The 24985-nt window shown below is 45.0% G+C and overlaps 3 protein-coding genes and 1 long non-coding RNA gene across 12 annotated transcripts in view; 1 reads left to right on the top strand and 3 right to left on the bottom strand.

Moving 5' to 3' along the window:
* LOC125723960 (NACHT, LRR and PYD domains-containing protein 12-like) overlaps nt 1–6657 on the top strand; it is a 61598-nt gene extending 54941 nt beyond the window's left edge. For all 9 annotated transcript variants that reach the window (XM_049000743.1, XM_049000744.1, XM_049000739.1 and 6 more), the window contains 3 exons: nt 5088–5261; nt 5376–5422; nt 5880–6657. In XM_049000743.1, coding sequence (XP_048856700.1) covers nt 5088–5261; nt 5376–5422; nt 5880–6403 — 745 coding nt within the window. In that variant the 3' untranslated portion in view covers nt 6404–6657. The remainder of the gene's footprint in view (nt 1–5087; nt 5262–5375; nt 5423–5879) is intronic.
* A 1773-nt stretch (nt 6658–8430) lies between these two features.
* Nucleotides 8431–9230, bottom strand: LOC125724007 (uncharacterized). The gene is made up of 3 exons (XR_007387111.1): nt 9159–9230; nt 8713–9050; nt 8431–8549 (listed from the first exon to the last, which is right to left on the bottom strand). It is a non-coding gene; the product is annotated as an uncharacterized LOC125724007 (long non-coding RNA).
* Nucleotides 9231–20687: 11457 nt separating this feature from the next.
* Nucleotides 20688–22608, bottom strand: LOC125723982 (uncharacterized). Its single transcript, XM_049000799.1, has 2 exons — nt 21882–22608; nt 20688–21849 (listed from the first exon to the last, which is right to left on the bottom strand). Exons 1-2 carry the CDS (start codon nt 22606–22608, stop codon nt 21575–21577), a joined length of 1002 nt encoding a protein of 333 aa, XP_048856756.1. The 3' UTR covers nt 20688–21574.
* LOC125723981 (solute carrier family 12 member 7-like) overlaps nt 20688–24985 on the bottom strand; it is a 53214-nt gene continuing 48916 nt past the window's right edge. The window contains 2 exon segments of the mRNA XM_049000798.1: nt 20688–23605; nt 24423–24556. Of these exon segments, the coding sequence (XP_048856755.1) occupies nt 23514–23605; nt 24423–24556 (226 nt within the window). The 3' untranslated portion in view covers nt 20688–23513.

The following is a 24985-nucleotide window of genomic DNA, read 5'->3' as shown; positions in this document are numbered from 1 at the left end:
CCAACAATCTTTCCCTGAACGTGGACAAAACGAAGGAGGTGGTTGTTGACTTCAGGAGGGCACAGAGAGATAACTCCCCATTGAGCATCGGCGGCTCCTCGGTGGAGTTCCTTGGTGTCCACATCACGGAGAACCTCACGCGGACCCACAACACCAGCTCCATTGCCAAGAAGGCCCAGCAGCGTCTCTACTTCCTGCGGAGACTGAGGACAGCGCACCTTCCCCCCCCAATCCTCACCATGTTTTATAGAGGGACCATAGAGAGCATTCTCTGTGGCTGCATCACAGCCTGGTACGGGAATTGTAGCGTCTCGGACCCGCAAGACCCTACAGAGGATTGTGAGGACAGCCGAGAAGATCAATGGGGTCTCTCTCCCCTCTATTACGGACACCTACACCACACGCAGCATCGCAAAGCCATCAGCTTTGTGGATGACCCCACACACCCCTCACACACACACTCTTCTCCCTCCTCCCGTCTGGCAAAAGGTTCCGTAGCATTCGGGCCTCCACTGCCAGAATGGGGAACAGCTTCTTCCCTCAGGCCATCAGACTCCTGAACCGGAACTGGACACAATCCCCCCCCCCCCCCCCCCCCCCCCACACACACACACACACACATCTGTACATCTGTATATAATATTTATTGTTATTTATTGCCTCCCAACTCCTTACTCTTCCATACCACAGCATTTTTGCACAGCATTTTTGCACATATAACCTTGGCTGCTACCATACAGTAACTTAAATACTGTATCCAGACTGGTACCACCGTTAATTTGCATTGTATGTTGTCTTGTCTTGTCAGTCTGCACTGTTATGCTGTCCTGTCTGCACTTATGATGTTGCTCTGTCTTTGTCCTGCTCTGTGCTGCACCATGGTCCTGGAGGAACGTTATCTCATTTCTCTATATACTGTGTGTATGGCTGAAATGACAATAAAACACACTTGACTTGACTAACTTCAGCCAATTCACTGCTTTTTAACAAACAAATATTTTCTTTTGCGCCAAAACCACCTAAATCCACAGGTTCTTTTCCCGCAAAAACCTCTAAATGCACCTCGTCCACAAAGACACAGGAAAGAGTTGCAAAGTCACTTATGATGCAACTGGAAACACTGATAATAACGACAGCAGACAGAAGCAGTTGTGGGGGGGGGGGGGGGGGGGGTTCGTTCATACTCATACCCATGTTCCATACCCATTTTCGGATGGGACCTGCGATCATGAGCTCATCCTACCCAGTTTCTCTGTAGTCACTCTTATGCCCAGTATGAATGAAGGCAAAAGGCCCAAAAATATGATAAAAAGATTAAGGACTGTTTGTGTGTGGGTGTGTGTGTGTGTGAGCGTGTGTGTGAGTGTGCACATGTGTGGGTGTATAGGGACTGTGATTATACGTTTAATGCCTTTATAGAAATGTATGTGGCATTAGCCTGGCTGTTTGTTCAGGGTTAGATGCTATAAGCTGTGTAGTGACTGTGATTATACACTTAATGCCTTTATATAAATGCATGTGGCATTAGTCTGGCTGTTTGTTCAGGGTTAGATGCTGTAAGGAGTGTAGTGACTGTGATTATACACTTAATGCCTTTATATAAATGCATGTGGCATTAGCCTGGCTGTTTGTTCAAGGTTAGATGCTGTAAGGAGTGTAGTGACTGTGATTATACGCTTAATACCTTTATAGAAATGCATGTGGCATTAGCCTGGCTGTTTGTTCAGGGTTAGATGCTGTAAGGAGTGTAGTGACTGTGATTATACACTTAATGCCTTTATATAAATGCATGTGGCATTAGTCTGGCTGTTTGTTCAGGGTTAGATGCTGTAAGGAGTGTAGTGACTGTGATTATACGCTTAATGCCTTTATAGAAATGCATGTGGCATTAGCCTGGCTGTTTGTTCAGGGTTAGATGCTGTAAGGAGTGTAGTGACTGTGATTATACACTTAATGCCTTTATATAAATGCATGTGGCATTAGCCTGGCTGTTTGTTCAGGGTTAGATGCTGTAAGGAGTGTAGTGACTGTGATTATACGCTTAATGCCTTTATAGAAATGCATGTGGCATTAGCCTGGCTGTTTGTTCAGGGTTAGATGCTGCAAGGAGTGTAGTGACTGTGATTATACGCTTAATGCCTTTATAGAAATGCATGTGGCATTAGCCTGGCTGTTTGTTCAGGGTTAGATGCTGCAAGGAGTGTAGTGACTGTGATTATACGCTTAATGCCTTTATAGAAATGTATGTGGCATTAGCCTGGCTGTTTGTTCAGGGTTAGATGCTATAAGCTGTGTAGTGACTGTGATTATACACTTAATGCCTTTATATAAATGCATGTGGCATTAGTCTGGCTGTTTGTTCAGGGTTAGATGCTGTAAGGAGTGTAGTGACTGTGATTATACACTTAATGCCTTTATAGAAATGCATGTGGCATTAGCCTGGCTGTTTGTTCAGGGTTAGATGCTGTAAGGAGTGTAGTGACTGTGATTATACACTTAATGCCTTTATATAAATGCATGTGGCATTAGTCTGGCTGTTTGTTCAGGGTTAGATGCTGTAAGGAGTGTAGTGACTGTGATTATACGCTTAATGCCTTTATAGAAATGCATGTGGCATTAGCCTGGCTGTTTGTTCAGGGTTAGATGCTGTAAGGAGTGTAGTGACTGTGATTATACACTTAATGCCTTTATATAAATGCATGTGGCATTAGCCTGGCTGTTTGTTCAGGGTTAGATGCTGTAAGGAGTGTAGTGACTGTGATTATACGCTTAATGCCTTTATAGAAATGCATGTGGCATTAGCCTGGCTGTTTGTTCAGGGTTAGATGCTGCAAGGAGTGTAGTGACTGTGATTATACGCTTAATGCCTTTATAGAAATGCATGTGGCATTAGCCTGGCTGTTTGTTCAGGGTTAGATGCTGTAAGGAGTGTAGGGACTGTGATTATACGCTTAATGCCTTTATAGAAATGCATGTGGCATTAGCCTGGCTGTTTATTCAGGGTTAGATACTTTAAGGATGGTTCCTAGTTTTCCCCAAACAGCAGGATGTTAATTTTATCTAAGGCTGTAATTTTTTCCATGGATATATATTCTATCATTAGATTAGTCCGGTTATTACAGTGAGTGTGTTTTTGGATTTCCAGCTTTGAAGAATTGTTTTTATGGCGATAGTTGGAGAAATAAGTATAATATTCTTGTATATGGTTAGTGTGTTTAACTGTGTAAAACCTCCAAGCAAACAAAGCCGGGAAAAAGGAGGGATTCTGCAGCTTAGGGTGGGAGTGAGTTCCTCTGTGATTGATACCCACTGTGAGCAGGTATACAGGCCCACAGAGTATACAGATAATTATCTGTGACACCCGTGGTGCACTGTGAGCAGGTATACAGGCCCACAGAGCATGCAGATAATCATCTGTGACACCCGTGGTGCACTGTGAGCAGGTATACAGGCCCACAGAGCATGCAGATAATCATCTGTGACACCCGTGGTGCACTGTGAGCAGGTATACAGGCCCACAGAGCATGCAGATAATCATCTGTGACACCCGTGGTGCACTGTGAGCAGGTATACAGGCCCACAGAGCATGCAGATAATCATCTGTGACACCCGTGGTGCACTGTGAGCAGGTATACAGGCCCACAGAGCATGCAGATAATTATCTGTGACACCCATGGTGCACTGTGAGCACGTATACAGGCCCACAAAGAATGCAGATAATCATCTGTGACACCCATGGTGCACTGTGAGCAGGTATACAGGCCCACAGAGCATGCAGATAATTATCTGTGACACCCACGGTGCACTGTGAGCAGGTATACAGGCCCACAGAGCATGCAGATAATTATCTGTAACACCCATGGTGCACTGTGAGCAGGTATACAGGCCCACAGAGCATGCAGATAATTATCTGTGACACCTGTGGTGCACTGTGAGCAGGTATACAGGCCCACAGAGCATGCAGATAATTATCTGTGACAGCCTTTGTGCACTGTTGGGTCTTTATCAGGTTTCAATAACACTGTAATGGTCGGTAACTGGAGGGCTGTGTTGGGTCTTTATCAGTTTTCAATAACACTGTAATGGTCGGTAACTGGAGGGCTGTGTTGGGTCTTTATCAGTTTTCAATAACACTGTAATGGTCGGTAACTGGAGGTCTGTGTTGGGTCTTTATCAGGTTTCAATAACACTGTAATTTTCGGTAACTGGAGGGCTGTGTTGGGTCTTTATCAGGTTTCAATAACACTGTAATTTTCGGTAACTGGAGGGCTGTGTTGGGTCTTTATCAGGTTTCAATAACACTGTAATGGCCGGTAACTGGAGGGTTGTGTTGGGTCTTTATCAGGTTTCAATAACACTGTAATGGCCGGTAACTGGAGGGCTGTATTGGGTCTTTGTCAGGTTTCAATAACACTGTAATGGCCGGTAACTGGTGGGCTGTGTTGGATCTTTATCAGGTCTCAATAACACTGTAATGGCTGGTAACTGGAGGGCTGTGTTGGGTCTTTATCAGGATTCAATAACACTGTAATGGCCGGTAACTGGTGGGCTGTGTTGGGACTTTATCAGGTTTCAATAACACTGTAATGGTTGCTGTGCTCATACGTGATGGGATTTGTATTGTATGATAAATTTCTCTATCTGTTTATTGATGAGTGGAGATAATATGTCCCAAAAGTGTTCATAGATTTCTGTAGGGAAACCATCCGGTCCAAGCGATTCATTGATAGGAATTTGGTTTAGGACCTTATAGAGTTCCTCTGATGCTAATGGTGCATTAAGGGTATCTGCTATTTCATTGGTTAATATGGGTAAGTCTAAATTATTTAAAAATGATTCTGTATCAACTGGATCTGGTTCTTCTTAAGTTCTCCCCAAACGAGCTTGATGGGCTAAATGGCCTTCTTCTCATCTGTAAATTTCTTATGTTCTTAGGAGTATAGGTTCTTATAAAATGTTTGGAAGGTGTTTTTAATTTCACATGATTATTGAAATATTCATTAGAGGAGTCAAATTTATTTAAAATTAATACTTGTAATGCTGAGGTGATCTCATTTATTGGAGAGTTTTTGTCTGTTCCTCTGCAGGCTGTCAGGCTGTAGAGTCACAGAAGAAGGCTGTTCTTCCCTGGCTTCAGCTCTGAGGTCAAACCCCTCACACCTGAGAGAGCTGGACCTGAGCTACAATCACCCAGGAGACTCAGGAGTGAAGCTGCTCTCTGCTGTACTGGAGGATCCCAGCTGTAAACTAGAGAAGCTGAAGTGAGTACAGAGTGTGTGTCTGACACGCTACAGATACTTATGCATGTATGTGAAGAAGAGGCACCAATAAATAAATGGATACAGCAGTACTATGTCATTTTGCTTCTCCTATAGTGTGGACTACAGTGGAGAGTGGAGGACCAGACCAGGCTTTCAGAAATGTAAGTGTGTTTGCAGGTTTTTATTAATAATACCATTAATACTATGTCATGGCTGTATTCACACAAGTTTTCTGTGTGAGATTCGTTAGTATTGTCCTAAGACGGCACCCATAGGCAGTGATACCGGACTCTCTCCTCAGGTGTGAGATGCGAATTTGCATTTTTACAGGGCAGTTCTGGAACATTCATTAATATTCATGAGAGAATATTCCTGATTGGCAGTGAATGCCTTAGACTAGAGGTGCCCAAATTCAGTCCTGGGGGGCCAGAACCCTGCACATTTTTGGGTTTCCCCTCATTTAACACACCTGATTCAACTCCTTGTGCTAATTAGCAGAGCTATTTCATAAACTTCAGTTCCCGCTTCGTTCAGGGAAGCTGCGCTGTTTTTATATTGTACAGAAACATAAAGTACAGGCGGCCTGATGGTATTAATAATTCCTCCTCCTGCCTACAGACTCCTGCCAGCTGACACTGGACCCCAACACAGCAAACAGATACCTGTCTCTGTCATGGGGGAACAGGAAGGTGACACGGGGGAAAAGGGAGCAGCCATATCCTAATCATCCAGAGAGATTTGACTTCTACCCCCAAGTTCTGTGCAGAGAGAGTCTGACTGGCCGCTGTTACTGGGAGGCTGAGTGGGATGGAGTTACAGCCTGTATAGCAGTGACTTATAGAGGGATCAAGAGGAAAGGAGGGAGTGATGACTGTGTGCTTGGATGCAATGACAAGTCATGGTGTCTGTACTGTTATCCTGACAGATACTCTCTCCGGCACAATAATAAATGGACTCACATACCCATAAAGCCCTCACGCTCCTGCAGACTAGGAGTGTATCTGGACTGGGGGGCTGGTGCTCTGTCCTTCTACAGAGTCTCCTCTGATGGACTGACCCCCCTGTACAGACTCACCTCCTCATTCACTGAGTCCCTCTATCCAGGGTTTTCGGTTCATATAAACTCCTCAGTGTTACTGTGACGTGTTGCTGGTTCTCCTTGCAAAAAGGTCAAATCTCTGCTTTTTAACCTTTATAATCCTTTTTACTCTCAAATGTATGTTTGACAAAAGTAAGTTTTTCTCTCTGACTAAAATATAATTAAATGTAATCCTGATGTGGGGTGGGGGGGGGGGGGCTTTCCCCCTCCCCTGTATATGTACTTTTTATATATTTACGCCTATTTACTGTATTTCCTCCCTGTACAATGACAATAAAGACTTTCTGTTCTGTCCTATTAATGTCCTGCTTCAGCGTCACCCAAAGCATGCTTTTGGACAGAGAACCCCTCTCACACTGTGCTGAGGACACAGGAAGGACTAACATGATCTTTACTAGATGAAGGATGTTCTGAAATAAAAATAATTTTAATTTCATTGTCAGGGTAGAAGTATTTAGCCTAAAATACATTGATAATCTAACTACTGTGACATTAATTTACTTAGCCTACCTGTAAATCTGAGGAATAGGGTTCCTTGGTTAGAAGGACTTCCCATAACCTGTGGTAGCTCGTCTTTAAAACACATGAACACTAGGGTTTTCAAGGTCTGGAACTCCTCCATGGCAAGGGCACAGTCACAGCCGTTCCTTAATGAAATACAATCCAAGTGTAACTGGTTGGTTTTTTAATGTTAAAGCTTTTAACACAAACAATCAGAAGTCTGTATTTTGAATATTAACCTTTCCAGTACATCTTGAAAATGGTCCAACAGGAAAGTCACCTCCTCTGTTCCATAATCAACCAACTCCTCTGCTGTCTCTGGCCAAACATCATGGTTGAACATGTGAAAACATTTGACCGCTTTGGTTGCTGCAGTGTCCGTTCCATGGTCCTCCTGACCTAAAAAAAAAAAAAGCAATAAAAAAATATTTCTGTAATAAAATGTGACTCTGGACCACAAAACCAGTCTTGTCGCTGGGGTACATTTGTAGCACCAGCCAAAAATACATTGTATGGGTCAAAATTATTGATTCTTGTTTTATGCCAAAAATCATTAGGATATTAAGATCATGATTAAAAGTCCTACTGTAAATATATCAAAACTTAATTTTTGATTAGTAATATGCACTGTTAAGAACTTTATTTGGACAACTTTAAAGGCAAGTCTTGATATATAATTTTTTTTTGCGTCCTCTGATTCCAGATATCAAGTAGCTGTATCTCCAAATATTGTCCTGTCCTAACAAATCACACATCAACGGAAAGCTTATTTATGGTCCAGGGTCACATATTTTTAAATAATGTTTTAATGTTTTTTTTAATGATTAGTTTTATGATGAATAATTTAATTATTTTAATGTAGGTTACCAAAAGTATGTCATTTACATATTCTGTTACACATCCTGATTAATAACATACAAAGCAGGCTGCTAAACCGAAGACGAAGCTGTTTAACTATTGCAGCAACGGTGGTCTCTATCTGCTTCTGAAGCCTGGGAGCAGTCTGACTGATTGGTCCATCCTTAGCCATATTCTCTGCCTCTCCTTTCCTCAAAGGAACTCCCTTGACAAATTAAAATGAAGAGTATACATTGAACACTAATGAAATGATTCTAAATGCTGTTAATTTCATATATAATTTCACTACACTACACTAAAAACATTACAGTTCATGTAATATCCTGTCTGCACAAGACACCTACCTACATGACACACATTAAAATGATCAGTAAGACTTTCCTGTATGACCATCAACTGAATGTTCAATTGAACGCTTGAAAAGCTTTCATAAAGGTTGTACCCGAAACATAAACTGAGGCTGCATTTCCTGCTCCTGCTCCCTAGCATCTCTCTGCGTTTTCATGGCTGCATGAAAGGAAGCCAGCTTTCCACCTGGACATGGCCTCACAGCCATTGCTTCAATGTTGAGGATCAGGTTCCTCAAGCTGCTGACTGCCTGTTAATGTGATTCCATCTAAACATAACTTTGTTGTAGTCTTAACATGGCAAAGAACTGAGATCTCAAAATAATGGTATAATTGATTGTTTCATCACAAGGTAAAGCTTACCTGGGGGAGGATCACATCATTTCTTTGAAGTAACAAGCTGTATTTACTGATGGCAGAAAATAAATCTGCCAAGAAATGGCAGAAAGCCAGAAATGAGCCATCCTCCATTGTCTCCTTGATCTACAAAGAAGAAAACAATAAATTTATACCTTTACATGAACAATATCTATACATGTAAGACATATCACTGTGCAGATAATTATTTATACAGGTATGACAGAGCAGGTAAAGTTCCACACAGTTTTAAAAGCCATGATCATTTCCACCCATACTTTACACTGACATGCTTTGCTCTGCCAGCTATATCAGCATTTGTTGATGATGCAGCCAGGTGGTCCATATGAGCAAATACTGCTGTGTGCTGCCCAGAATCGTCCAGGGTCCCCTCCTTCTTCTCTTGCTTCAGCAGCACATCCAATGCCCTAGAAATGTGGCAACCATCTTGTGCCCTTGACACCACTTGGATTGTTCACCGATACACCCAGTTCGACTCCAAGGCATTTTAATTCCCTTCTGGATTTAGAGCTGAAGTGATAGGTCTTTCAAATTAAGTGGAGCAGGTTGTACACATTGCCTACCCAAGGTGAATCCTTCTGAGCAGAGAGTAGGGCAAGCTCCAATCTAAAATAATGTGCAAATAGAGTACAAATCTGAAAATTTAGTTTGCTATCAAGACAGAGAGCCTTAGTTTTTTGTCAACCTGTGAGTTAATGACCATTATCAGCTCACCTATGAGGCATGCAGTGAAATGGGATGATGTGCTTTCCTGCCTCCTCTTGGAGTTTCACTGATACACCTCCCTTCTTCCCAAGATTCACAGCTGCTCCATCAGCTCCCATAGCCACTGTCTTCTGCATCCAGTTGTGGCATGAGTCCCCAAGACCAGCAAATGCTGACTTGGACGCTGCATAGATTCCTAAAATATTTCTCACTAGTTAAATACATGTTTAAATGGGTCGAACATCATTAACACTTTAACAAACAAATCCATTTATAATATAAAAACCAACAAACACATTCAGTAAGACACTAAATACAATTTTTACAAGTGAAATTAATAAAGTAGACTAATATACTGCCATTATATATATATAACTATGCAACTATTCAATACCAAATAGGCTATTAATTAATTAATTAGAAAAAAAAAGAAGAAGAAACAACTTACCATCAGCATTAGCATGTTCCACCTCAACATGCCCGACGATGGTCGTGGGCTGTCCGTCAAGCAGGATGCGGACATACACAATCACGCACTCCTTGACAGACAGGTCGTTGTCTCCATCGATCATGAATGAGATGTACTGGGCTGATGATACTTTAACGGCAGTGTTCTCACGGATGGTATGTGCTATTACGCCGATGATATTGGCATATGACTTGTCATTTGCATATGTCATGTTATTTGCAATACCGTTCTTTTTCATTAGCTGCAACATGGGTTTAAATTTAGTGAAGGCGAGCTCTTCTTTGGCGATAGTGTATGCGGTGTTAAATTTTACGTTCAGTTCTGCCAACTGCGCGGAACGGCTGGCAGTATCCTGACGATTAAAAGCCTTAACGATCAAACCTGATGATACTGAAGTTTTTGCCACACATTTGTCCCTGCATTTCTTGTGTTTGGCACTCTCACCGTGTTTGACCAAGCTCTCGCGCTTAAAGTGCGTAGATTCAGTGGCGAACGCTGTGTTACCTGCAAACTCCGTCCCAAAGGTTTTACAGTGAATGCAGTGCATAGAGCCATTTTCATAGCGGAGCCACTCGAAGTCTTTCAACCATTCTCTAAGAAAACTGTACGCCTTCTTTTCGGCTGGTGAATCAACATTCACCACATGATCACTATCACCAGCGCCATTATTTGTAACTTTAGGTGGTTTGCAAAAGAAATCTGTCAGTGTTCTTTTCATTTTCCCGCTTCTTCACCTCTTTATATTTATATTTCCCCGCTGTAGTTCGCGCAGTCACCTGATTGAGTGATTCACAGCTATTATTAACCAATCTAAAATCTCAACGGCAGAACGGTCACCGTATCAGCATTCAGCACACAGAACACACATATACTGTTAACATTTTTTAGAGAAATTAAAACAAGTAGCACGACAACAATTACATGCACTCGCACCAATGCTCCCAAATATATTTTGAAGTCGCATAGATGAAATTTCGGGAGCATATGCGACCAAAATGGTCGCAATTTCGAGCCCTGTCTGGTTACCCCCCCCGTCAGACAGAAGGGGCAGAAGACCAGGCACCCTTGCCACCCACACCCCACTGTAAAAGGTCTGGTTACGCCCCCGTCAGACAGAAGGGGCATGTGACCAGGCACCCTTGCCACCCCCACCCCACTATAAAAGGTCTGGGTAAGCCCCCGTCAGACAGAAGGGGCATGTGACCAGGCACCTTTGCCACCCCCACCCCACTGTAAAAGGTCTGGTTAAGCCCCCGTCAGACAGAAGGGGCAGGTGACCAGGCAGCCTTGCCACCCCCACCCCACTGTAAAAGGTCTGGTTACGCCCCAGTCAGACAGAAGGGGCAGAAGACCAGGCACCCTTGCGACCCCCACCCCACTGTAAAAGGTCTGGTTAAGCCCCCGTCAGACAGAAGGGGCATATATCCAGGCACCCTTGCCACCCCCACCCCACTGTAAAAGTTCTGGTTAAGCCCCCGTCAGACAGAAGGGGCATGTGACCAGGCACCCTTGCCACCTCCACCCCACTGTAAAAGGTCTGGTTATGCCCCCATCAGACAGAAGGAGCAGGTGACCAGGCACCCTTGCCACCCCCACTCCACTGTAAAAGGTCTGGTTACACCCCCATCAGACAGAAGGGGCATGTGACCAGTCAGCCTTGCCACCCCCACTCCACTGTAAAAGGTCTGGTTACACCCCCATCAGACAGAAGGGGCATGTGACCAGTCAGCCGTGCCACCCCCACCCCACTGTAAAAGGTCTGGTTACACCCCCATCAGACAGAAGGGGCATGTGACCAGTCAGCCTTGCCACCCCCACCCCACTGTAAAAGGTCTGGTTACGCCCCAGTCAGACAGAAGGGGCAGGTGACCAGGCACCCTTGCCACCCCCCACCCCACTGTAAAAGGTCTGGTTACGCCCCAGTCAGACAGAAGGGGCAGATGACCAGGCACCCTTGCGACCCCCACCCCACTGTAAAAGTTCTGGTTAAGCCCCCGTCAGACAGAAGGGGCATATATCCAGGCAGCCTTGCCACCCCCACCCCACTATAAAAGGTCTGGTTAAGCCCCCGTAACCAGACAGAAGGGGCATGTGACCAGGCAGCCTTGCCAGCCCCACCCCACTGTAAAAGGTCTGGTTACGCCCCAGTCAGACAGAAGGGGCAGATGACCAGGCACCCTTGCGACCCCCACCCTTCTGTAAAAGTTCACTGTAAAAGCATGTCAAAGGTAAAGGCTATAAGACCATCTCGAAGCAGCTTGATGTTCCTGTGACTACAGTTGCACATATTATTCAGAAATTTAAGATCCATGGGACTGTAGCCAACCTCCCTGGACGTGGCCGCAGGAGGAAAATTGATGACAAATCAAAGAGACGGATAATACGAATGGTAACAAAAGAGCCCAGAAAAACTTCTAAAGAGATCCAAGGTGAACTTCAAGCTCAAGGAACATCAGTGTCAGATCGCACCATCCGTCATTGTTTGAGCCAAAGTGGACTTCATGGGAGACAACCAAGGAGGACACCATTGTTGAAAACAAGTCATAAAAAAGCCAGACTGGAATTTGCCAAACTACATGTGGACAAGCCACAAAGATTCTGGGAGAATGTCCTATGGACAGATGAGACAAAAATTTAACTTTTTGCCAAGGCACATCAGCTCTATGTTCACAGACGGAAAAATGAAGCATATCAAGAAAAGAACACTGTCCCTTCTGTGAAACATCGAGGAGGCTCTGTTATGTTCTGGGGCTGCTTTGCTGCATCTGGCACAGGGTGTCTTGAATCTGTGCAGGGTACAATGAAATCTCAAGACTATCAAGGGATTCTAGAGAGAAATGTGCTGGCCAGTGTCAGAAAGCTTGGTCTCAGTCGCAGGTCATGGGTCTTGCAACAGGACAATGACCCAAAACACACAGCTAAAAACACCCAAGAATGGCTACGAGGAAAACATTGGACTATTCTAAAGTGGCCTTCTATGAGCCCTGACCTCAATCCTATTGAGCATCTTTGGAAAGAGCTGAAACATGCCGTCTGGAAAAGGCACCCTTCAAACCTGAGACAACTGGAGCAGTTTGCTCATGAGGAGTGGGCCAAAATACCTGCTGAGAAGTGCAGAAGTCACATTGACAGTTACAGGAATCGTTTGATTGCAGTGATTGCCTCAAAAGGTTGTGCAACAAAATATTAAGTTAGGGGTACCATCATTTTTGTCCAGGCCTGTCTCATGAGTTTTTTTTTTTATTAATTCTGTTGAAGCATGGTTAAAAATCAATGTCTGACTTTTATTAGTTAAATTTCATAGAATTTTTATTTATTATTAATTTAGTCAGATTAAAGTTATTTCTGTGACCATTGTGAGTTTTTCTTTCATTGACTGAAGGGTACCAACAATTTTGTCCACGTGTGTATAAGAGGTTTAGAATTAAATTAAAAGAAGATGGATCTATGCGTGATATTTCTCTCTCGTCTCGTCCGTTTACTGCCATATTTTAAGTGATTTTTCCGGTGTACTATACTATTAACATGGAGGGATTTAAAATAAATAAAAATAGGATTTTAGAGAGGAATAAAAGATTAACTTATCACAGCATTCATGGCTATTACCTGCATTAAAATGAATATTATCTTTCCTTTTTGGCTCTAAAGTGATGCTGTGTGATGGCTTGTTCCCTCGGCCAGCTAAAGATGTCTGCGCAGACGTTGCACAGTCCATGCAGATCTGCACAGCTGGGGGGGTCACAGATTCCTGGTGAAGAGAGGGGGGCCTGGCTGATGTCCTCATTCTCCCCCAACTCCATCGGCTCCTTTTTGCAGAGGCCGCAGCTGCAGGGCCAGGAGTGGGAGGCCAATGGGCAGAGGCGGCCCTCTGACAGCTCGCCACCAGGACCAATGACAGCCTTGGCTTTGGCTTCTCTTACTGTGATTGGCTCTTGGCTGACGTCTGTCTGTTACGAAAGCCATCACAATAATATTAAAAATATTAAAACATTACACTCTGATCCAGTGACTGTCCACTGCATCCACACTGTGCACTGAGACATATTTACCGTAGATAACAAAGAGCACAGATAAGTGTACAGAGGGGGGAATTGAAACGGGACTTAAAAATAGCATGAAAAAAGAGATACATTTACAATTGGTCTCCCCATTCAGTTTTAACCAATCAGCAACTCGCAAACAAGTAAAGGACCAATACATTGACATTTACATTTACAGTATTTGGCAGACGCCCTTAGCCAGAGCGACTTACATAAGTGCTTTAAGACGCTGCGATGAATTTTTCCGATACTAGCTCAATAAGGACCCAGGCTATGAATACCATCTATCTGAATACCATCTATCTGAATACCATCTATCTGAATACCATCTGTCTGAATACCATCTATCTGAATACCATCTATCTGAATACCATCTGTCTGAATACCATCTATCTGAATACCATCTATCTGAATACCATCTATCTGAATACCATCTGTCTGAATACCATCTGTCTGAATACCATCTATCTGAATACCATCTATCTGAATACCATCTGTCTGAATACCATCTATCTGAATACCATCTGTCTGAATACCATCTGTCTGAATACCATCTATCTGAATACCATCTGTCTGAATACCATCTGTCTGAATACCATCTATCTGAATACCATCTATCTGAATACCATCTGTCTGAATACCATCTATCTGAATACCATCTGTCTGAATACCATCTATCTGAACAATCTGTTGAGAAAGTGCAACAAATTTTTTTTTTTGTTACACATACACACGGAAATGACAAAGTATCATCACCAATAAAGTATCAATTCTAATAGATTTATAATGATCAAATAAACTAGTCAGTCAATAGGGGCCCCCGATCGCTCTGGGCCCCTGGGCTGCAGCCTAGGTGAGCCTGTTAGTTAATCTGCCCCTAAGCACAGGTACACTTACCCAAAACATGTCCCAGTGCCAGAGGCCTTAAATGAGGAGACCCCTCACCCAGCCAGAGCATCTCCCTGTCCCCTTATTGGAGGTAGAGGGGGGGCTTTCCTGCTGCTCGGTACCAGTCACGGCCGTGCCTTCAGTGCTCCGTTAAGGTCGATGCAGGCTTGTGTTTCCTCATAGGGCGTTCGGTGCTGCTTTCAATGAGAAGGACGGCTTTGTCATGATCGGTGTTAGAAACTGGAAAGCAGCACTGGTACTTCACTGACAGGCATGCAGTCAGGCTCATTCACACATCATCAGAGACTCCGCCCACCCCCACCACAGACTGTTCGCCCTGCTGCCCTCTGGGAAGAGGCTTTGCAGCATCAGGACCCGGACAGTCAGATTCTGTAATAGTTTCATTCCTCAATCCATTAGATTCCTGAACTCTCAATTCCTCATGGCAGCCCCCCCTCCCCCCACCCCCCTCCCCTCACCCTATATCTAAGGGAGAGCCCAGCCACCCTGCGGAGGAGCAGCGGCTCTACTCTGAGTCCCTCCTGAATGACCAAGCTCCTCACCCTATATCTAAGGGAGAGCCCAACCACCATGCAGAGGAAACTCATTTTGGCCGCTTGTATTCGCGACCTCGTTCTTTCGGTCACTACCCATAGTTCATGACCACAGGTGAGGGTAGGAACGTACATCGACTGGTAAATCGAGAGCTTTGCCTTTTGGCTCAGCTCCTTCTTCACCATGACAGACCGATGCAGTGCTCCCATCACTGCTGACACCACACCAATCCGCCTGTCGATCTCCCGCTCCATCCTTCCTTCACTCGTGAACAAGACCATAACATACTTGAACTCCTCCACTTGGGGAAGGACCTCCTCCCTGACCCAGAGAGAGCACTCCACCCTTTTCGAGCTGAGGACCATGGTCTCAGATTAGGAGGTGCTGATTCTTATCCCAACCACTTCACACTCGGCTGTGAACTGCTCCAGTGAGAGCCGAAGGTCACGGTCCAATGTAGCCAACAGAACCACATCATCTTTAAAAAGCAGAGACCTAATCCTGAGGTCACCAAACCGGACACCCTCAACGCCCTGGCTGCGCCTAGACATTCTGTCCATAAAAGTTATGAAGGGAATCTGTGACAAAGGGCAGCCCTGTTGGGATCCCGCCGTCACCGGAAACGCTGTTATATTTGAGAGCCACCAAACTTATAACCACAATGACAATAAAGTCTCATCTCATCTCAGTAGGATGAAGACTGACTTCCTGTTGTCACCTTCACAAGTATTTTGGCTTCTAAACGTGAAAATGTGTAAATAAATGTGTAAATAAGCCCAACGTGTAATGAACATGTTATAAGCATCAGCTGGTTCACTCACACACCCAATGTTTAAAGGCATATAATGCATGGTTTGTACACTAACTGTTACTTTGAATTATAGATTATATGACAGTCAATTGATTTACCACAGCGATTCACCTGCCAGGACAATGGCTCCCACTTTGCCTTATTCCGCCACAATCAGCCAGTTCGTACTAAAGGTGTGACGCCCGCTCCGTCCGCTCCTCGTGTGTGCCACGCCCCCTGATTACCCACGTGTGCTTCCCTGATCGTCTCCAGCTTTGTCCATTTACTTTGCTTGGTCCTGTCTTATTTAAGTCCTGGTCTTACCTGTTTGCCTTGTCTGTCATTGATGTTCGTTGCGGTTAGATGTATCCTGATCCCCAGTTCCCGATTAAACCCCTTGTTTTTCCCGTATACGCCTGTCCGCCTGCTCTTTGCCCGCCTGCCCGAGCGATCGCCCGCTTTTAAACAGCGCGATCGCAGCCGAGCGTGACAAAAGGCCACCAACAGATCATTTCTCCTGTTAAAAACGGCCACATGAAGGAAAATGATACAGAACAAACAAGCAAAGAACTAAATATACAGACAAACTAACAGGAAAAGGAAAAAACAGCTTAGATGTTGTGAGAACAATATATAACTTTCAAATTTGAGGTCAGACAGTTTATTTCCCATTAATGCTGACTATAAACATGCCTGTTTGTATTAAGAGCTAAAGGGCAGGTAGAGCAGAAGACTAAGCAACTGAAGATTCAGTGTGATGCCGTCCTCATTGTGTGAATTATATTTATACCATGAGGGTTTGTTTCCTCTCACTGCCCACAGTGTCCTGATGAAGAGAGCAGACTCCCCTGTACCCAGCAGTGTGATGCCGCCCCCATTGTATGAATTATATTTATAGCATGAGGGCTTGTTTCCTCTCACTGCCCACAGTGTCCTGATGAAGAGAGCAGACTCCCCTGTACCCAGCAGTGTGATGCCGTCCCCATTGTATGAATTATATTTATACCATGAGGGTTTGTTTCCTCTCACTGCCCACAGTATCCCGATGAAGAGAGCAGACTCCCCTGTACCCAGCAGTGTGATGCCGTCCCCATTGTATGAACTATATTTATACAATGAGGGTTTGATTCCTCTCACTGCCTACAGTGTCCCGATGAAGAGAGCAGACTCCCCTGTACCCAGCAGTGTGATGCCACCCCCATTGTATGATTAAAAACACAAAAGTAGTCTGAGAATTTCTCCTTTTTGCTTGTTTTTATCATGGTGCCCTAACCCCTGGACTGCATAGTAGTGTAATATCCTACAGGTTAAAGGTAAATGTGCATTAAGTAGTATATTGTCACATCTGGTCGTGCACGTAGGCACCGGGGAATGAAGGTCAGGATGTTTGATCCAAAATATGGGATTTATAGGGGAAACACGAGCCACAAGCACACAACACGGTGGGGAAACTGACTCGGACACAGACTTAAACACTCAGGAGTAAACAAGCAAAACAGGAAACAGCTGGTTACAATCGGGGTTTCACACGGGGTAAATGAGGGGGCGTGGCACACAGGAGGATCGGACGAGCCGGACATGACGTACAGCCTGATAATAAGAATATAAATTTACAAACAAGAGGTGACCATTTGGCCCATCAAGCTCGTTTGGGGAGAACTTAACTAATAGCTCAGAGTTGTTATCGTATCTAGCTCTGATTTGAAGGAACCCAGGGTTTTAGCTTGTACTACACTAGCAGGAAGACTATTCCATACTCCAGCTACACACTGTGTAAAGAAGTGTTTTCTCAAATTCAGTTTAAAATATTCTCCTGCTAGTTTCCACCTATGGCCATGAGTTCTAGTATTTAAATTAATATTGAAGTAGCCATTTGGGTGAACAGCATCTAGACCAGTTAGAATCTTATATACCTGGATCATGTTCCCCCTTAGTCTCCTTTGCTCGATGCTGAACAGATTCAGCTCAGCTAACCTCTCCTCATAAGACATTCTTCTAAGACCAGGAATCATTCTTGTAGCCCTACGTTAAGCCCTTTCCAAGGCAGCAATTCAGAGCCTGGCTAGGACTCTCAGAGGATTCGGTGTGACCTACAGTGCATGAAACAAGACTGTCTGTAAGCTGTGAACTCATTGTTCCTTTTCTTTTAGTTGTGGGAACAGGGCTGTCTATCTCAGAATTAGTCAGTGACTCATCATCTCTCATCTTCCTCAGAACCTGCAGAGATGCACTGACTGCTTCCCCAGCAAGGCGAAGGTCAACAGAAGGAGCCTGTAAAACAGCATTTACAGGCTTCAGGGCACCAAGCAATTTCAGACGGAATCTGCCTATTTCAAAGAAATTATATGTTGATGGTTTCCTCATCACCATCAACAAACCCAGTGTCTCTCTGCAAATACTCACATCTGCTACACTGTCCTCTGACATCCTGATTTTCCACATGACACTTTGTCACAGTTTTGTGCCAAATACCGTGTGTCCGGGTGATTCGAGTTTATGTCAGTGTGCGCGTACTTCAGCGTCTACACTCATAATATACAACCTTCAGTTCCTTCTGGATCTAAGGAATATTCACAGCCTGGACCTGGTAGTCGTGGAGGAGCTTCGGGACCTAGGAATACTACGCCGGTCTACTTCAGCCCCGGACTCGCCTGCTGCAGCACGCCCAGAGGGGAGGCACCGAAAGCGGTGTGTGAGAAAGCAGAAGTGGGGTAAGCGCAGAGGCATCCGGGCTAGGCTAGCAGCTAGCCCACACAGACCAGCGATACCGTCACTGCTAATGGCAAATGTACGATCACTGGGCAACAAAACAGACCACTTACAGCTCCTGAGATCTGCGCAGCGTGATGTGAGGGACTGCTGTGTTCTCATTTTTACGGAGACATGGCTAAACAACAACATCTCGGACTCCGCTATCCAACTAGTCGAGCTAACATGCTACCATGCTGACCGAGTCTTAGTGGACGGAGGTAAGACTCGCAGCGGGGGAGTTCGTGTTTACATCAGCGATGCTTGGTGTCGCAATGCTGTCGTCGTTCAACATTCTCCACTAGCGGAGTTCCATCCATCCATCCATTTTCCAAACCGCTTATCCTACTGGGTCGCGGGGGGTCCGGAGCCTATCCCGGAAGCAATGGGCACGAGGCAGGGAACAACCCAGGATGGGGGGCCAGCCCATCGCAGGGCACACTCACACACCATTCACTCTCACATGCACACCTACGGGAAATTTAGCAAGTCCAATTAGCCTCAGCATGTTTTTGGACTGTGGGGGGAAACCGGAGTACCTGGAGGAAACCCCACGATGACATGGTGAGAACATGCAAACTCCGCACACATGTGACCCAGGCGGAGGTGCTAACCACTGCACCACCCCTATATGTATATATATATATCATCCATCCATCCATTTTCCAAACCGCTTATCCTACTGGGTCGCGGGGGGTCTTATTGGTTTTCCACTTTATTCTAGGCATTGCTACTGCTAAAACACGACTATGGATAGACCAAAAGTCTGTTAATCAAGACAGTCAAAACATGCTTTACAGCCTACATTCCATTTATCGAGCCTGAGCATCCCTAAGATTTGCTAATAACGTAACCTGCATCATTTCTCATTTTGTTATAGATGCCTCCTGTAGGATAAAACCGGAATCGCAAAACAGAAATTGGAAGAGCCATATGTATTTATACATTTCATAGTTCATACATTTACAGTGAAATTATATTCAGTTATCTGTGATGGGTTGGCGCCCCCTCCTGGGTTGTTCCCTGCCTTGCATCTGTAGCTTCCTGGATAGGATGCGGATCCTCATGACCCTGCATAAGAAAAGCGGTTATGGAAAATGATGGGATGGATGGATGGATATAGTAAATTATGAATAAAAATAGTTTTAAATAGAAAAGTGATTGAAGTTTTGTATTAATGTGGTGTATACAATGGTAAGCTATGAAGATATAGTAATCCCTAATGTCAGGAAGTAATATGGCTAGTAGTGAAGGTCAAGGGATATGCAGACTAAGACATTTTGACATTTAAGACATTCTATGCTTCCAGCTTTGTGGGAACAGTTTGTGGAAGGAAGGCCTTCTTCTGCTCCAGCATGACTGTGCCACTAGTGCACAGAGCAAGGTCCATAGAGACGTGGCTGGGTGAGTTTGGTGTAGAAGAACTAGACTGACCCACATACAGCCCTAACCTGAACCCCCTCAAACATGTTTGGGATGAACTACAACAGACTGTCAACCAGACCTTTGCGTCCAATTTCTGTGTCTGACCTCACAAATGTTCTCCTGGACGAACGGGCAAAACCCCCCAACAGATATGCTCCAGAATCCTGTGGAAAGCCTTCCCAGAAGAGCGGCAGCTGTTGTAGCTGCAAAGGGGGGACCTGCTCCATATGGATGCCTATGGATTTAGAATGGGATGCCGTAAAATGTCCTGTGGGTGTAATGACCAGGTGTCCCAATACTTTTGTCCATATAGCATAATACAAGTATAATATACATACAGTGCATATAGTATAGATATACTGCATGTAGTATACATATAGTGTATATAGTATACATATCGTGCATATAGTATAGATATAGTGCATATAGTATAGATATAGTGTATATAGTATACATATCGTGCATATAGTATACATATAGTGTATATAGTATACATATAGTGTATGTAGTATACGTACAGTGTAAATAGTATACATATAGTGTATATAGTATACATATAGTGTATGTAGTATACGTACAGTGTAAATAGTATACATATAGTGACGAAGAAACAAGCCAAGAAAGAACGGAATTACATAGCTGTTTTATTCTTATGGTACAATTTCAGCCAATATAAGGGTCTGTAATTTATAACCACTGTTTTAAACATGAAAAGACACAAAGATGCTGTTCATTATGGTATATAGTAGGCAATTCAAAGAAAGTCTTACCATGATACTCAATACAGTATTTCAGAATCAGCTTTATTGGCCAAATATGTTTAGACATACAAGGAATCTGATTAATAGGTTGTTTGCCTGGTCAGAGACCAAGTGAAAAGTAAAAAAAATAGCTAAAATGAAAAACAATCCCTCATACATTACATCCATAAATAAAATCTGGAGTTTACTATTTTATAGTATTAGTCCACTTTAGCTGTGTGAAGGCCAACGACTGGATGACATTGCCTCCCCCCCCTCCCAGAGATAGACTGTAAGCTGATGTGTGGTGGATTTTCAGGAGGGGTCGGTCTGAATAGTGGCCTCCCAGCTCCTCTCCACATGTTTAAATACATTGCTGATAACTGCAGACTCATATCGCGATGCCAGTCTGTATACACATGTTATAATTTATGACAGTATACAAGTACATACTTACAGTAATAATACATGGGGGTAAACCAGCGGTCTTATGTTTTATATTTCATAGAACAGCTTTAACTAACCAGAGCTGAAAGTTAACAGACGTGACCCCCTCCCCCGAACGGTGACGATCCTCTCCCCACGCCGGAAGCACATACACAGGAACACTTGCCTTACAGCACAGCCAAGTTTGACTGATGATGTCAGACCTCAGATTAAACCCAGTTAAGCAGTTTATCAAGTCCATGATATTGAAATACTGAGGGTCATATAAAAATTACTTGTTAGATTGAGCAGAAACACGAAGGGTGCACCTGACCCCCGCTTCCTTACTTTGCTCCATCCTGAAAATCGATGACTGCTTCTTCATGACAAAGGTAAGGCCACCCTGTGTTTTCACGCCATAACAGCAGATCTGCATGTGCTTCCAGTAAAGCCCCACCCAGGTCCGCACATGCCCCCCAGTGAAGCCACGCCCAGGTCCGCACATGCCCCCAGTGAAGCCACACCCATATCTGCACATGTCCCCCAGTGAGGCCACGCACAGATCTGCACATGCCCCCCAGTGAGGCCACGCCCATATCTGCACATGTCCCCCAGTGAGGCCACGCCCATATCTGCACGTCCCCCAGTGAGGCCACGCCCATATCTGCACATGTCCCCCAGTGAAGCCACGCACAGATCTGCACATGCCCCCCAGTGAGGCCACGCCCATATCTGCACATGTCCCCCAGTGAGGCCACGCCCATATCTGCACATGTCCCCCAGTGAGGCCACGCCCATATCTGCACATGTCCCCCAGTGAGGCCACGCCCATATCTGCACATGTCCCCCAGTGAGGCCACGCCCATATCTGCACATGTCCCCCAGTGAGGCCACGCCCATATCTGCACATGTCCCCCAGTGAGGCCACACCCATATCTGCACATGTCCCCCAGTGAGGCCACACCCATATCTGCACATGTCCCCCAGTGAGGCCACTCACAGATCTGCACATGTCCCCTAGTGAGGCCACGCCCATATCTGCACATGTCCCCCAGTGAGGCCACACCCATATCTGCACATGTCCCCCAGTGAGGCCACGCACAGATCTGCACATGTCCCCCAGTGAGACCACGCCCATATCTGCACATGTCCCCCAGTGAGGCCACGCCCATATCTGCACATGCCCCCCAGCAAAGCCACGCACAGATCTGCACACACCCCTGTGAAGCCCCGCCCAGATCTGCACACACCCCAATGAAGCCCTGCCCAGATCCGCACACACCCCTGTGAAGCCCCGCCCAGATCTGCACTCACCCCAATGAAGCCACGCCCATATCTGCACATGTCCCCCAGTGAAGCCACGCCCAGATCCGCACATGCCCCACAGTAAAGCCCTGCCCAGAAGGGCGACCTGGATTGATGTGTAACTATTTAAACGTTAGACCTCTTAGCATGAGTCATTCAACTAGCAGCTTTTATACTGATGATAAAGATCATATTGTTTACGGCAATGTAAGATGGATGAATACAAACACTGTTCTAAATTAGAATTTTGAGATCATATGTAGAATTTTCGTCAAAATACATGTGAGTTTCAGGAGTGAAGAGTGAAGGCCAATCTGTGCTTCGCTCCCTTTGGACCTCAAAGCATCATCATCTGCGCTAAGATACTCACACCTTGTAGTTTGTCTTCTTTCGGCCCAAAACAGCCATTTACACCTGGCAATAAATCAATACCACGGACTACATAATGCTTGAGTGTCCCCTACTTCTGGAGCAACCTGCAGATATAGAAATACAACTAAATCTGACAACAACAAAGCAGGAATGAGAAATAAACTTATCCTACTAAAAGTGCATCTACAAATGAGTAATAGCTGTCCAGTTTATTTAGAAGAGCACAGCTAAGTATTCTAAGATGATGACTATTAAAGCACAGACGAAGGCAGCTTCTTGAGGACACTGGTGTCCGGCCCATTTCCCGTCACCATCGAAGACACCGGGAATGATCACTCCTGTTCGCTCAGGTGTCCCATCCAGCACGCACATGCGGAGTGAGATCTCAGTGGCACAAGCATGTCATGGGAAAGCACATCGAAGGAGAAAGACAGCTGTTTGTGGCTCCACTGGGCCCCCAAACTGCCTGAGATCCGGCTCCATGGCGACACGTGGGGGTGTCCGCTCCTGCAGGTGGGGGTGTCCGCTCCTAGCACGGCTATGGCACAGCCGTGACGCTGGGTGTGGAGGATGGGGGCCTCCCATGGGGCCCGGCCAGCAGCAGTGCTATGAGTAGATGGTGATGACCTCCCGCCCACCACCTCGCACGAGCAGCACACGGGGCAGACCCTCCATCAGCACCTCCAGGAACTCCATGTCTGCGGTCGTCATCATCAAGGCTCATTCTGCTTCTGACATTGACAGACATTGGAAGGTGCTACTTCGATGATATGAGAACCTGGTCTGGTGACCCATATTCACTAACATGCACTATATGGACAAAAGTATTGGGACTCAGATTAGCCCTTAATCATTGAATTCAGGTGTTTCATTCAGACCCATTGCCACAGGTATATAAAATGAAGCATCAAGCCATGCAGTCAGGTTTACAGACATCTGTGAAAGAATGGGTCCCTCTGAGGAGCTCAGTGAATTCCAGCATGGTACCATGATAGGATGCTGCCTTTGCAATAAGTCATGGCTGGGTGAGTTGTGGTGTGGAAGAACTTGACTGGTCCACACAGAGTCCTGACCTGAACCCTATCGGGCACCTTTGGGATGACCTAAAATAGAGATTGTGAGCCAGACCTTCACGTCCAACATCAGTGTCTAACCTCACAAATGTTTTCTGGATGAATGGGCAAAAATCCCCACCAAAATGTTGTAGAAAGCCTTCCCAGGACAGTGGCAGCTGTTATAGCTGCAAAGGGGGGACCAGCTCCATATGGATGCCTATGGATTTAGAATGGGATGCCGTAAAATTTCCTGTGGGTGTAATGACCAGGTGTCCCAATACTTTTGCCCATATAGTGTGTATAGTATACATATAGTGCATATAGTATACATACTGTATAGTGCATATAGTATACATATAGTGCATATAGTATACATATAGTGCATATAGTATACATACTGTATAGTTTATATACATTTGCCATGTGGCACAGATTAGGGTAGCTGTACTGCAAAGGATACAGTTTTCATCGCCACCTTTGTTCTTAGGTGGCCCAGGCATGTTGAGCAGGACGAGCTGGGCCTCCGTGGACTTGCTGGTGAGAGCTTTGTTCAGCTCCACGGCTGTGTGCATCCTCCGCACGTTGGACTGGTTCCTGAGGCAGGACAGAGGTGCACATTCCAAAAGTTTGCACGTTTTAATCAGGATATGCTTGTTTATAAAGACAAGTTGCTGATAGTTCAGCAAGTTCAATATCTAATAATGAACTAAAATGATTAAGGAAAGTTCAGTTAAAAGGGGAATGTCAATCGCCCCCTGCTGCCAGCTCCATATTTTCCAGTAATACATCACAAAACCAGCATAATCCGTGCTTTTTAATACATGCAGTGTATCATCATAAGGCCCAGAAGAAACTCTAAACAAACACAAACATGCAAATGGCTCAGTGCTACAACTGTGTGGTCATGAGTGCTAAATAAACCCCGGCATAGCGTGTGTGCTAAATAAACCCCAGCATAGCGTGTGTGCTAAGTAAACCCCGGCATAGCATGTGTGCTAAGTAAACCCCGGCATAGCATTTGTG

The sequence above is a fragment of the Brienomyrus brachyistius genome, unplaced genomic scaffold (assembly GCF_023856365.1).
Source record: "Brienomyrus brachyistius isolate T26 unplaced genomic scaffold, BBRACH_0.4 scaffold53, whole genome shotgun sequence".
Taxonomy (NCBI): Eukaryota; Metazoa; Chordata; class Actinopteri; order Osteoglossiformes; family Mormyridae; genus Brienomyrus; species Brienomyrus brachyistius.
This window is presented reverse-complemented; position numbering and strand designations above follow the sequence as displayed.